Below are 14,472 nucleotides of genomic sequence, written 5' to 3'. Positions count from 1 at the left end.
AAAAACAACGTTAGTTGAGAGATCAAATCTGGTAGCGGGGGGGGAGGGGGAAACTCTCAAGGGATACTCGTCCAACAGGCGCAAGATAAACAGGGGGACCCTCATATCGTCACCAAGGTAACAGAAAAATAAGGCACAGTACAATAACACCAAGCGTAGCATGAGAACACTAATCCTGAGTATAAAAGGAGCCTGAGTTGCTGAAGGAACATAGGACATGAAAAATGATTGACCTAAATGGGAGAAAATCGAAAAACATAAAGTAAGAAAATAAACATTAGAGAAAAAAAGCCCAGAACCTAACCTAGGACTGGGACACAACATTACTGCTAAACGTGGTAGCGTGTGAGAAAGAATAGCCACACCAAAATAACAGTCTGATACCGAGACTACAAGGTCTCGCGACCAGTAGGGTTGCGCAATGGTAGGGGGCACCCACCAGAGAAGCAACCAACCACTGGAAAGGGGAGCCATACAACAGCTCCTAGGGACTTGTACATGACCAGTGGGATGGGCAGGAAATCCTGGAAAACATATAACCCCTCTCTCCAGCCCGCTCCACCACCCCCCAAAAAGATGGAGGCGCGGAGCGAGCGGGAGAAAAGAGGAAGAAAAAAGTAAAAAAAACAAAAACCCAAACAAACTCTACCCTCGAAAATGTACCGTATTTTTCGGACTATAAGGCGCACGTAAAAGCCTAAATTTTCTCACAAAATCGACCGTGCGCCTTATAATCCGGTGCGCCTTATATATGACCTGTTGACATGATGGCAAGCACCAAATTCGTTTTCTTCACTTGGGCTTTAACAGTATCTGTCAGATGGGCGCGCATGGAGTCACAGATCAATAGGGATGGAGATTCGTGGAAAAAGCCACCCGGTCTCTTACCGTAAACTGACGTACCGTAAACCTCTCTCAGGTTGTTCTACTGCGTGACTGATAGCGATGAGTTTGAAATCCGCTTCGTAAGCATGTCTCTTAACAGGAGCCATTTTTGGGGCAGCGGGTATACCGTAGAAAATGAACGAATGAATGCGCACACCTCCTGACTAAGATGGCCGTAATGCTCACGAAGCTGCACTGCTTGGATTGGGCATTACGGCCATCTTAGTCAGGAGGTGTGCGCATTCATTCGTTCATTTTCTACGGTATACCCGCTGCCCCAAAAATGGCTCCTGTTAAGAGACATGCTTACGAAGCGGATTTCAAACTGAAGGCTATCAGTCATGCAGTAGAGCATGGAAATAGAGTAGCTGCGAGAGAATTCAACATTAATGAATCAATGGTACGAAAGTGGAGGAAGCAAGAAGATGCCCTGCGCCAGGTAAAGAAGACCAAACTGAGTTTCCGAGGAAACAAAGCAAGATGGCCACGGTTGGAGGACAAAATTGAACAGTGGGTTATTGAACAGAGAACCGCAGGTAGAAGCGTCTCTACTGTCTCTATTCGACTCAAAGCAACAGCGATCGCACGCGACATGGAGATCAACGACTTTCGAGGAGGTCCCTCTTGGTGCTTCCGTTTCATGAAAAGGCGGAATCTCTCTATCCGCACAAGAACCACTATGTCACAGCAACTGCCAAAGGATTACGAAGAAAAGCTGGCCATTTTCCATACCTACTGCAAGATCAAGATCAATGAACAGAAAATCCGACCAGAGCACATCACCAACATGGACGAGGTCCCCCTTACCTTTGATATCCCTGTAAACCGTACTGTCGAGAGAACAGGGACCAGTACGGTATCTATACGCACTACAGGAAACGAAAAGTCATCCTTCACTGTAGTTCTCGGTTGCCAGGCTAATGGCCAGAAACTACCACCCATGGTAATTTTCAAGAGGAAGACTCTGCCAAAAGAAAAGTTTCCGGTTGGCATCATCATCAAGGCTAACCCGAAGGGCTGGATGGACGAGGAGAAGATGAGTGAGTGGCTGAGAGAGGTTTACGTCAAGAGACCGGGTGGCTTTTTCCACGAATCTCCATCCCTATTGGTCTGTGACTCCATGCGCGCCCATCTGACAGATACTGTCAAAGCCCAAGTGAAGAAAACTAATTCGGTGCTTGCCATCATTCCGGGTGGATTAACCAAAGAACTGCAGCCACTAGATATAGGTGTCAACAGGTCGTTTAAAGTTAAACTGCGAGCTGCGTGGGAGCATTGGATGACAGAAGGCGAACACACATTCACCAACACAGGGAGGCAACGCCGGGCGAGTTACGCCACTATCTGCCAGTGGATCGTGGATGCCTGGGCGAAGGTATCAGTCACCAGTGTAATCCGAGCTTTCAAGAAGTCCGGAATTATCACTGAACAGCTAAGTACCGGTACCGATGACAGCAACGAGCCTGACTCGGATACTGATGAGAATGATGAGAGGGATACGGGCGTGCTTGATGCCGAAATCGCCCAATTGTTAAACTCAGACACTGAAGATGAAGAATTTGATGGATTTGCGGGAGAAGAATAAAGTGAAAAAGTGAGTGTCTGGTTTTGTACGGTATTCACCGGTAACTGAACAGTGTTAAGAGTTATTGAAGAATAAAGTGAAAAAGTGAGTGTCTGGTTTTGTATTTAATTGAACAGTGTTAAGAGTTATTGTTATAGACCATTTTATGGTTGTTGCTAAAGAGTTGAATAAAATTTGACTTACAGTACCGCATCCGAGTTGTGTTTCATTAAATGCGCCTTATAATCCAGTGCGCCTTATAGTCCGATGCGCCTTATATATGGAAATATCCATTATATTAGCCGGTCGTTGCTAGTGCGCCTTATAATCCGGTGCGCCTTATCGTCCGAAAAATACGGTAAACAAGAGCACTTTATATAAGACCACTGGGAATTATAGCTAACCGCAGTCAGAGCTTCAAGATGAAGCAAAGAAAAGTATCATCAGCGAGGGCTATCTTCCACCCGATCCTCAGCACCATATCTGATCCTACACCTGTCCCTTCTGGTCGGGGGTGTTTGCCAAATAGGCGTCGCTCTGGGAGTGGAGGGCAGTCTGCAAATCATAGAGGCATCCAAAAGGCCAAGCTTCACCAGGATCTCCTGACCCTCCAGGACAGAAGTGGCAGAGTATGTCGAGCCATTATGAGGAATCACAAGACGAAACGGGAACCCCCATCGGTATCTGATGCGGGCTGATTGCAAGACTGTGGTTATCTCCTTCAGGTTCCTTCTCCGCTCCAAAGTCGCCGGGGCGATATCCGGGAAAATTTGGATTACTTTGTCATCGAGAGTTATCCTCTGTTTGTTACGAGCTGCTCTCAATATTTCCTCCTTGACCAGAAAGTCTTTCATACAGAGGATGACATCCCTGGGTGGTTTATCCTCCGGGGGTTTGGGAAGTAGGGCCCTATGTATCCGATCACATTTGAACATATTGGCTTCATGGTCAGGGAGCAAGGATTTAAACAACCTAATCACCACCGGAATGAGCCCAGATTCGGACTCAGGGATTCCATGGATGCGCAGATTATTGCGCCTGTTTCTGTTATCAAGGTCTTCTATCTGAGACTGTAGTAGCTGGACCATGGAGGATAGGGCCTCATGTTCTCTGCTAAGGTCATTATGAGCTATTGCCAACTCATCATGTTTAGTCTCTAGCCTCTCAGTCCTTGCGCCCAGAGCAGAGATTTCTTGTGAAAGTGCATGTGAAGTCTTTTGTAGTTCCGATTGAAACTTGGATGCCAATCTGTTGTACATGGATTCCAGACTGTCCTCCAGATCTGCTTTTTAGAGGGCACTGGGGCTCCCTCTATTCACCAATGGAACAGGTGAGGTTGGACCCAATGAGCATGGTGGGGTGGCGGGGTCAGGGGAGAGGCGCCCCCCAACTGCCCCCTCACGCTCCATACTAGATTGTTCCTGAGAGCGTAGAAGGTACTGTGTGAGGGTCTTTTGGGCGGTGCTCCGTGCCCTCTTTTTTTTCGCCGGCATACACCAAGGCTCTGCGGGTTAGGAGGTGAGTTAAAAAAAAAGGGGGTGAAACGTGGTGAAAATGTACCTCAGAGATAGGCTGAAGTCCCGGACGGAGCTAATCTGGAGCCTCAAACACCCATTTCGTAACTAGCTGCGGGTGCTGCTGCAGTGAGGGGGGGTGTGTTGAGACAGGAGCAGCAGGATTAGTGTCAGTTATCTATCTGTGGGCTTGCTGGGGCTTGCTGTACCACAGACTGATGCTGAGACCAGGCAGCTACCGGACCCAATGTGACAGGTGGAGGGGAACACTCCCCAGGAGAAACGTTCAAGGGGGGGTCAGGGTACCAGGCAGCAGCCAACACCAGGGGGGGGGGGGAAGGCTGTGCCGTACTCACTGCGAGTCCAGGGGAAATGTAGCGATAGCCGGGGCCAGGGATACTGCACACCGCAAGCACTTGAGGTGAAAACTTGTGATAGTGTCCAGGAAGTGGTGAGAAGCGGTGGCAGGAAAGACACAGTAGGCCCCAAATAGCACTCGCCGCCAGTCCGATCCACCTGTGGGCTGATTATTGCAGGAGGGGCAGAGACGGCCCCCACAAGTTCCAGAGTTTCCCCACTCCTCCCGAGGGAGCGGAACCAGGTAGGGGCGCCTCACCAGCGGCAGAAACAGGCACCAGAAGCGGGGGTGAGAAGTTGCGCCCTGCTCCGGGTGTACCAAGATGGCCGCCGGCCGGCACTTCAGATCACCAGGCCCCAATTCTCCAGGCGCTCGTCTCCTACCGGTCACGGCCACCCGGTTCCAGGTGGGGACGTCTCACTGTGTGGATGCTGGGCGAAAGGACCTTCTTCGGATGCGGTGAACGTCCGGATGCACGGGAGCCGAGGTAGGCCGCAAGATGGCGGCGGAGCGCCACTTGTGCTAACAGCAGCCTCCGGACGGACCGGAGCTCGTAGGCAACCCGGGGTCACTCCAAAAGGCCCTCGATCGACAGCGGGCAACCACAGCGGACCGTGTGGATGGAGGAGAGATCCTCTTGCAAAGCCTGGAGTCCGGATGGCGGTAGATGAAAATAGGCCGCCGCGGAGCTCTCCCTGGAAGCGACCGTCCGCTTCAACTTCCGGCCACGCCCCCCTATTTTAACCCCTTCACTGCCAGTGTCATTAGTACACTGACAGTGAATATTTTTTTTTTTTTTTTAGCACTGATCACTGTATTAGTGTCTCTGTTCCCCAAAAAAAGTGTCCAAAGTGTCAAGTAGGTATCTGATTTGCCTGCCGTAATATCGCAGTCCTGCTATAGGTTGCTGATCGCCGCCATTACTACTAAAAAAAAAAAGAATTAAGAAAATATAAAGAAAATTATCCCACAGTTAATAGGCACTATAACTTTTGCACAAACAAATCAATATACACTTATTGGATTTTTTTTTTTACCAATAATATGTAGTAGAATACATATTGGCCTAAATTTATGAAGAAATGTGATTTTTTTTTTTTTATTATTGGATATGTTTTATAGAACAAAGTAAAAAAATATATATATTTTTTTCAAAATTGTCTGTATTTAAAAAAAAAAAAAACAGCAGAGGTGATCAAATCCCACCAAAAGAAACCTCTACTTGTGGGAAAAGAAGGACATGCATTTTATTTGACTAAAGAGTCGTACGATTGCACAATTGTCAGTTAAAATAATGCAATGACATATTGCAAAAAATGTCCTGGTCATGAAGGGGGGTAAACCTTCTGGAGTTGAAGTGGTTAACTAAACCTTGCTAGATGGTTGACAAAACCACTCATTGATTCAAGAACATATTGCAGTACAAAGAGAAGGTAGAAAGAACAGAAAAAAAATTACGCTGAGAAGAACGGTTTCTCTTCTTCGCGTTGGATGTTGCGGTTTTCTCCCGCTGAGTGCTCCCGGTATGAGTCACAAGGGAGCTTTTTTGGCCGTTGACACACCCACTTTTCATGATTCTGCTGATCATAATATTCACAGATGTCCTGCCCAGGTAGATCGAAATTGCACGTAACCTCTTCACGGATTCCATTTTTCTCAAAGTAGCCTTTAAAGAGCACCTGTAAGCAAAAACTAAACAAATTCAGTTTTAACAAACTGTGTTAATGAGGATTTCCAGTAAAAACTGAAGAATATCTATCTGACAGGTGTATTCTTATATCAAAATAAAAGTATACCCACTGCAACTCCCAAATAAATAAAAAATGATACTCCCATTCAGCTGTTGCGTACATCTTTTAGAATTGGAGAATTACCAATTATATCCAGTCATGTATTATGATTATTCAATTAGTGATGACATATCCATTTTACCGGTATCTCCCCCACTTAACACCCCATGCCAACAGGTACAATCAATACTCCCCTTATTCAATTCTACTAATATAGACAAGGTTGCTAAACTTATTTCTAAAGCCCACATACCCACCTGTCCCCTCAACCCTGCTCCCTCACAAATACTACGATTACCCTCTGACTCTAGCCTACAATCTATGACCCACATCTTCAATCTGTCCCTATCTTCTGCCATCTTCTCCAACTCTCTAAAACATGTACTAGTCACCCCCATACTTAAAAAGCCTTCCTTGGACCTTGCCAATCTTAACAATCTACACCCCATCTCCTTGCTCCCCTTTTCCGCTAAACTCCTTGAATGCCTGGTCTACAACCAACTGAGTGACCACCTCAATAGGAATAACCTTCTTGATTCCCTTCAGTCTGGACTTCACCCTCCACATTCCACTGTAACTGCTCTTCTAAAACTCACAAATGACTTACTAACAGCAACAAACTATAGATACTTCTACTTCTGGACCTTCCGGCTGCCTTTGATACAGTTGACCACCCCTCTTCCTCCAGATAAGAGTGGTGGATAAAGCTATAATATTTTGGTTTGACCATGGGGGTGGAATTGGCTAAAATGATGGGAGTACAATAGATAAGATAATCAGGGACATCTTTAAGGCAGGGCAAAAGAGGCAACTGCCCTGAGCCCCATCAGCTGCCTCATACTTGCCAACTATCCCAGTCACAATTCCATTAACGTGCCCCGCCATTTTGTGGTGCCTGCTGTAGAGGATAGAGAAGTGGTGCTTCAATCTAATTGTGGGTGGGTGGGCCAGAAGGTTAAAATCACCAACGAACATATGGGGTGAGATGTATTGTTCCAGAACATTTAAAGAAGGCTGAAAAAAAAAATGTTGCTTGTTCCACATTGGGGGTGTACACATTTTCTATTGTAAGTTCACACTTCAATCTGCTATCTGGATCCCCTAAAACACGCTGAACCTCAAAGGGGGAAGAGTTATTATTATTATTATTATTATTACTATTATTCAGGATTTATCTAGCGCCGACAGTTTGTGCATCACTTTACAATGTCGGGGCAGACAGTACAGTTACAATACAAATGAATACAGGAGGGATCATAGGGCCCTGCTCGTTAGAGCTTACATTCTAGAAGGGAGGGTCAAGTGGGAAAAAAGGCAATAACTGTGGGGGGGTGAGCTGATGGAGAAAATGAAAATACAGTTGTTAGGTGTGGGTAGGATAGGCTCCTCTGAGGAGGAGGAAGAGGAGGGTTTTCAGGGATTGTCTAAAAGCTAATAGAGTAGGAGATAATCGGACAGATTGGGGTAAGGCATTCCATAGGATTGGAGAGGCTCTGTTAAAGTCCTGGAGGCGAGCAAAGGAGGAGGTGAAGAGGCAGCTAGAGAAAATAGAATATCCAGCATTTGAAATTTGTGCTGGTCAGGGCTGGACTGGGGCAGAAATTTTGCCCTGGACTTCATCCAGACCGGTTCACTTTAATTTTGCAAACATGCACAAAAACAAGTGAACAAGTGAAGTGAGAGGGCTAACGTCATGCAGGAACATTTCTACAGCCTCATTGGCTGGAATTTCAGAAACCTGCATTGCTGCACAGCCATTGGTGGCGCTGAGGCTGAGCTGGGTTGCACACTATGAAGTGAGGTGATGGGCAGTGTGGATGACAATTCTCTCCCATACTAGCCGGCTGGACAAGCTTGCCACCCCTGCCAGCCCTGATGTCCACCCAAGCATCCCTCCCCCCTTCACTTGCCATGAGTGGTTCTACTTCATTTCTATTATAGGCAGGGCAAGACATTGTGCTGCCTGGGTCCAAGAATAAAATGCTGACCACCCACAAAAAAAAAATAACGCCCACTAAAAGGCCCCCACATCCATTAGTGTATATCATGAGAGGGTGAGAGAGAGAGAGAGGGGAGTGAGAGACAGGGGGTTGAGGGAAAGGGGATGAGAGGGGGTGAGTGAGTGTAAGAGGGGGGGGTGAGTGAGAGAGAGGGGGCTGAGAGACAGAGGGGGCTGAGAGACACGGGGGGGTGAGAGACAGAGGGGGGTGAGAGACGTGGGGCTGAGAAACAGAGGGGGACTGAGACAAACCACATAGCACTATCCTTATCTCCAGTCCCTCCTCTGTCTCCCCCCCCCCCCCGCAGGTTGTGTGTGTGTGGGTAGGTATGTGTAGGATGCTGGGTACTTGATAGCAGTGCTGAGTCTTCTCTTGTCCGGGGGCACTCTTGCTGCTCTGCTCCTTTCCGCGGCTCCTTGGCAGCCTCCGCCTCCCGCCTGTCCTCCTGTCCTCCCCGCAGGTTGTGTGTGTGGGTAGGTATGTGTAGGATGCTGGGTACTTGATAGCAGTGCTGAGTCTTCTCTTGCCCGGGGGTGCTCTTGCTGCTCTGCTCCTTTCCGCGGCTCCTTGGCAGCCTCCGCCTCCCGCCTGTCCTCTTTCTCTGGGTCCCCAGTCAGCCTGTTCTCTAGCCTGAGCTGCACTGTTCTTGGAGCAGATAGCAAAGGAGGAGGACAAATCGAGCTTCTGGGAGCGCTGGGGTGGCCGGGCCCACTCCTGTTCTCTTGTTTGGTGGTCAGGGAAGGGGTGTAGCTCTTCTCCCTCCCAGGCTCTCACAACTAACTGCCCTCCTCACTGGTCACCTTCCCTGAATCCAAGCCATTGTTTGCTGCCACGATCCTGCTGCCGCTGAACTCTACATAAAAAACGGCCCACTGGGAAACTCCTGATAGTCCGAAAGGCCAGTAGATGCCTGGTGCTGGTATAACATTGGCTCAGGCTGCCAGAAGCATAAACCTGAAACATAAAAAATTACAATATAAGGGACAAAAAAAGCCCCTAACTCCATGAGTCATATCCAGAGATATAAAGAGAAATAAAGATATGAGTGGAGTGGGGTAGCATCGACCCCCACAGACCTAGCCTGCTGAGAGAGTTTTTTAAAGCTATAAGTTGCACATCAAGTAATAGCTTGCAATAAAATTGTAAGGTATTGTTAGAAACATACAGTATATTCAAAGGGTCTGCTTAAAGACTAGTTTAAAATAGTCGTAAGTTAGAATGGTATAACCATGTCACTCATCAACCATTTGTTAAAGTGGTTGTAAACCCTTACAACACACTTTGACCTACAGGTAAGCCTAGATTAAGGCTTACCTGTAGGTCCAAGAAATATCTCCTTAACCTACGCGGTTTAGAAGATATTTACCGAAAGACAGGCAATGCTGTCTATGGCGCATGTGCCGTAGACATCGGCGCACAGGCGCACTAAGAGCGATATGCTGCGCATAGCGGCTCCCGTGTGCATGCTTCGCCGAATGACAGCGGCGGAGCGGCTAGACCCACCGAGAAGATGGATGCGCCACACTACAGGGGACAGCGGTGACTTCGCTGGCTCCTGTGTCAGCTAAGTGACACATAATGGACTACTATGCGATGCATAGTAGTTCATTATGCTTTACCTTTGCAGGGAATGAAAGAGGAAGTAAACTCATCAGGGTTTACTTCCTCTTTAAGTATCTTTCCCCCCCAAAAAAGGGAAACATTCAAGGGTGTAATATCAAAGGGCCACTAGGTGGCAGTGCCTATAGTGGAAAGTCCTGACTTTTTCTTCCATCTTTCTATTCTGATAGATTATAAAAGTCATTAATCAAGCTGTGTAATAGACTGCAATAAGTATACACCAAAAAAGGCCATGAGGTGGTGCTGTTAAATAAATATGAAAAGTTTAGTAGCAAGTTATCGGTATAGTTTTAATATAAGAGGATAGATATAATCCTGGCTCCTGTATGGATTAGAAGAGTAGTGGTCAGATGCAGCTGCAGCCAATTTCATGTCTTCTATGTCTGATTTAGCATCTTGGCAATGGGGTATGCCAGATAGGGGACAGGGCGAGGTGTGGTGGGTGATATTTACCTGGCACACTTTGGGCCCCTTAGTACCAGTTGAGCATCATTTAACTCCTTCAGATCCACGTTATAGCCGAATGATGGCTACAGAGCGGATCTGCTTTGCCGGGAGGCCATCAATAGACGTTAATAGCCACCTGGTGCTTCCTATGAGTAGAGGCGATTCAGTTCGCATTGTGCGCTATATAAGTATTTCATTCATTCATATGAGTGCCCATCAGTGCCGCCTATGAGTGCCCATTGATGCCACCTATCAGTGCCCATCAGTGCTGTATATCAGTGCCACCTATCAGTGCCCATCAGTTCTGCTTATCAGTGCTGCCTATAAGTGCTGTCAGTATGTGCCCCCAGAGCTGCTATCTCCTGTGTCAGAGTATTTGTGCTTTTGTGCAGTTCAGTTTGGAATTTGGTAGATATCTTGCTATAAATGGTTTCCAGAGGAGTACTCATTGTCCTGTGCAGGAATGGAGAAGTTCTATGAGAGCTGCGGTGTAGGGGAGGAAGGGCTGCTGGCGCTATTTTGTGCCATGTTGCACCATTCTTGTGCTCTCAGCAAGTAGGTGGTGAGAGACTTCTGTGCAGTCCCCTTGTTTTTTTTTTTTTTCTGGGGGTGATAGAAGAAACTTCAGGAGAAATCGCCGCATTCTGGCCCCAGGAAGAAGGCTGCATGGAAGAAGAAGAGTGGAGTTAAATGGAGGAAGAAGAGTCGGAGCTAAACGGAGGAAGAAGAGCGGAGTTAAATGGAGGAAGAAGAGTGGAGTTGAATGGAGGAAGAAGAGCGGAGCTAAACGAAGGAAGAAGAGCGGAGCTAAATGGAGGAAGAATAGTGGAGTTGAATGGAGTAAGAAGAGCGGTGCTAAAACGGAGGAAGAAGAGCGGAGTTAAACGGAGGAAGAAGAGTGGAGCTAAATGAAAGGAAGAAGAGCGGAGCTAAATGGAGGAAGAAGAGCAGAGCTAAACAGAGGAAGAAGAGCGGAGCTAAATGGAGGAAGAAGAGTGGCGCTAAACGGGGGAAGAAGAGAGGAGCTAAACGGAGGAAGAAGAGTGGAGTTAAAGCGGAGGTCCACCCTAAAGTGGACCTTCCGCTCATTGGAATCCTCCCCCCCTCCGGCGCCACAATTGGCACCTTTCAGGGGGGAGGGGGGTGCAGGTACCTGTACAGTACAGGTATCTGCACCCACTTCCGACATAGCTATCTGCGGAAAGGGGCGTAGATTCTGCAGAATCTACGCCCCTTTCCGAAAGTTCCCCTCCTGCCTTCTGGGAAACACACGGATCCCAGAGACATGCACAGTAGGGAACCGATTCCCATACCCAAGATCGCGGCGGCAGCACCCGAGAGACGATTGAGAGATCGGCTTCGGGTGCCGACATCGCGGGCGCACTGGGCGGGTAAGTGTCCTTATTTTAAAAGTCAGCAGCTGCAGTATTTGTAGCTACTGGCTTAAAAAAAAAAAAAAAACAGCGGAACTCCCGGCGGACTCCCGCTTTAAATGGAGGAAGAAGAGCAGAGCTAAATGGAGGAAGAAGAGAGGAGCTAAACGGAGGAAGAAGAGCTGAGTTAAATGAAAGAAGAAGAGCGGAGCTCAACAGAGGAAGAAGAGCAGAGCTAAATGGAGGGAGCAGAGCGGAGCAGCCGATCCCATGGAGGTTGCACATGCATTCCATATAGATTTTATTAAGGTTACCACATAGGCAGGTACATATATGTACAATTTAAACAGGTACAGCGTACAATACAAGCCAAGGCAGAACTTATGAAAAGTCAGGAGAGATCTCCTGGGTGTACCCAGCTAGAAATAGGGGGGAAAGTGCCCATTCCAGAAGATATGCTAGATTAAGTGCAGATGTCACTTTGTGTAAATATTGGCGTTAGAGGAGGTGACCTGGACAGCGACCAGCGCACGTCCAAGACGCCCGCATATAGATATGCGGGTGAGAAGGATCAATTATGAGGGAGACGGAGCAACAGGGTTTGGGGGGGAGAGGGAAAGAGAGAGGAAGAAAAATAAAAAAAAATAAGAAAAAGAGGGGGGGGGGGTAATGGGAGGAGGGAAGGAAAGAAAGAGAGAGAGAGAAAAGGAAGGAAGAGAAGAGAAACGAGGAGAAAAAAAAAGAAAAGAGAAGAAAAGAAAAGAAAAGGAAAGGAAGAGGAAAAGGAAATGGAAAAGGGATGTAGCACCTCAGCCAGTGTCTGTAGGGGGGGGAGTGGGGAAAGGTTTCAGGAACCCGGGGAAGGGTCTATGCACTAGAGGGGGGAGCGTGTCGTTTGAATTCTGTGGTAGTAATAAAGTGAGACCAGCAGGCCCAGGTAATCGAGAATTTCTCCGTCCTTTCCTGTGCAATATGAATCAGCTCTTCCATGTCACCAATTCTGGAAATAGTAGCGAACCACTCACCCAAGGTTGGGGCGTGTGTAGTCCGCCAGTGTCTTGGGATGCACAGTCTTGCGGCGTTGACCATGTGCATGGCTAGGGATTTGAAGTAGGCCCTTTTAGAAAGGGATGTGTGATGGAGGAGAAATTGCTCCGGCGTAAAGTCTAGAGTGTAGGTTGTAACTGATGAAATGAGTCTGTGGACTTCCCTCCAGAAAAGTTGGATGCTTGGGCAAGCCCACCAGATGTGTATCATCGTCCCAACATCAGTGTTGCATCTCCAACAGGTATTTGGGACAGCAGGGGAAAATTTGTGGAGACGGGAGGGGGTCCTATACCATCGAGTGAGGATTTTGTATCCATTCTCCTGGATAGCGACATTCATCGAGCCACCGTGTGTGTATTCGTGAATTCTAGTCCAGTCATCAGGAGATAGGGGGGTCGTCAGTTCCCCATGCCAGGAAGATTGCGATGGAGAGAGGGCCAGATCACCCGGGTCCAGTATAAGAGCATACAGGAGGGAGATGAGGTGTTTCTGAGGTGTCTTTCGGTTGCATAAGTCTTCGAACGGGGTTAGTCGTCTCGTCCAGCAGTCAGAAGCACTTCGGGTGGATAGAAAGTGGCAAATTTGTCGGTAGGTCCAGAACGAAAAGGATGAGGACTTAGATAGGCTCTTGAGAGTGTCAAGGGAGGCAATCCCACCCCCCGGGTAGAAGTGAGAGGAAGGAACGTCCTCAAAAGGCCATTCCTGCCGGAGAAAATTGGGTGAATTTCCAGGGGGGAAGTCGGGGTTGCCTCGCAGCGTGGTCAAGGGGCCTGGGGTCGGGGCAATACTTAAGCTAGCAGGGAGTTTCTTGTGTAGCATCAGGGAGGTATAGATAAACGGGTGTGTGACAAGCGCTTGAGGCCACTGTGTCTGGAGTAGCCAGGGAAGAAGGTGGATAGGAACAGGGGAGAAAGCGTTTTCCAGGAGAACCCATAATTTATCATGGGGATGAATATTCCAGTCCGCAATTCTGGTAAGATGGCAGGCTACGTAGTATTTATAAAGATCCGGGAGGGCAATGCCTCCTTTAGATTTGGGCAACGTGAGGCGGGTATACTTAATCCTCGGGGGCGAATCCCTCCATAAAAAGGCAGAGCATGTCCTCCGGTAAGAAGAGAAGAAAGAAGGGGGTAAGGCTATGGGGATGGTTTGGAATAGGTAAAGAAAGCGGGGTAATACAATCATTTTGATCAAAGCCGCCCGGCCAAACCATGATACGTTTAAATGTTGCCAGTCCTTGAGGTAATTTTGGGTTTGGACCAGGGTAGTATGGAAGTTGAGGGAGTAAAGGTCCGTAAGATGATGCGGGAGTTTAATACCTAAGTAAGAGATCGCGGTCCGTTCCCATTTAAAGGGAAAGGATTCTTGACAATGGGCTACTTCAAGGGGGGGCAGGGTGACATTTAGCGCCTGAGATTTGGTATAATTAATTTTGAGGTTGGAAATCTTCCCGAAGGCCTCTAGGTCTTGAAGTAATGAAGGCAGGGAGGTGCGCGGGGACGTCAGGGAAAGCAAAACGTCATCGGCAAACGCGGAGACTTTATATTCCCTGCCCCCCACTGTCACCCCCCTGACATCCGGGTTCGCTCTGAGCTTATTTAAGAGGGGTTCCAAAGTAAGGATGTAAAATAGAGGGGAGAGGGGGCAGCCTTGGCGAGTGCCATTGGTGATGAGGAAGGCGTTTGATAGGTGGCCATTAACTCTCACCGCCGCAGTGGGGGTGGAGTACAACGCCATAATGGAGGCAAGCATGCGGTCCCCTAGTCCCGTTGCCGCCAGGACTGCTCGCATGTAATCCCAGGCCACTCTATCGAACGCCTTCTCAGCATCAAGGGAAAGTAGAAAGCCTTGGGTTTTGGATGAAGTAAGCCAGT

The 14,472-nt window shown here is 48.0% G+C and overlaps 1 protein-coding gene across 1 annotated transcript in view; it reads right to left on the bottom strand.

The window, feature by feature from the left end:
• LOC143961470 (NXPE family member 3-like) overlaps positions 1-14,472 on the bottom strand; it is a 120,636-nt gene that overhangs the window by 27,434 nt on the left and 78,730 nt on the right. Inside the window, exon 3 of the mRNA XM_077470765.1 lies at positions 5,780-6,000. Within this exon, the coding sequence (XP_077326891.1) occupies positions 5,780-6,000 (221 nt within the window). The remainder of the gene's footprint in view (positions 1-5,779; positions 6,001-14,472) is intronic.

This window comes from Lithobates pipiens, unplaced genomic scaffold (assembly GCF_037356315.1).
Source record: "Lithobates pipiens isolate NorthernLeopardFrog02 unplaced genomic scaffold, aLitPip1_a1.2 Scaffold_8, whole genome shotgun sequence".
NCBI lineage: Eukaryota > Metazoa > Chordata > Amphibia > Anura > Ranidae > Lithobates > Lithobates pipiens.
Note: the sequence above shows the minus strand (reverse complement) of the source record. Positions and strands in the feature narration are given on the sequence as shown.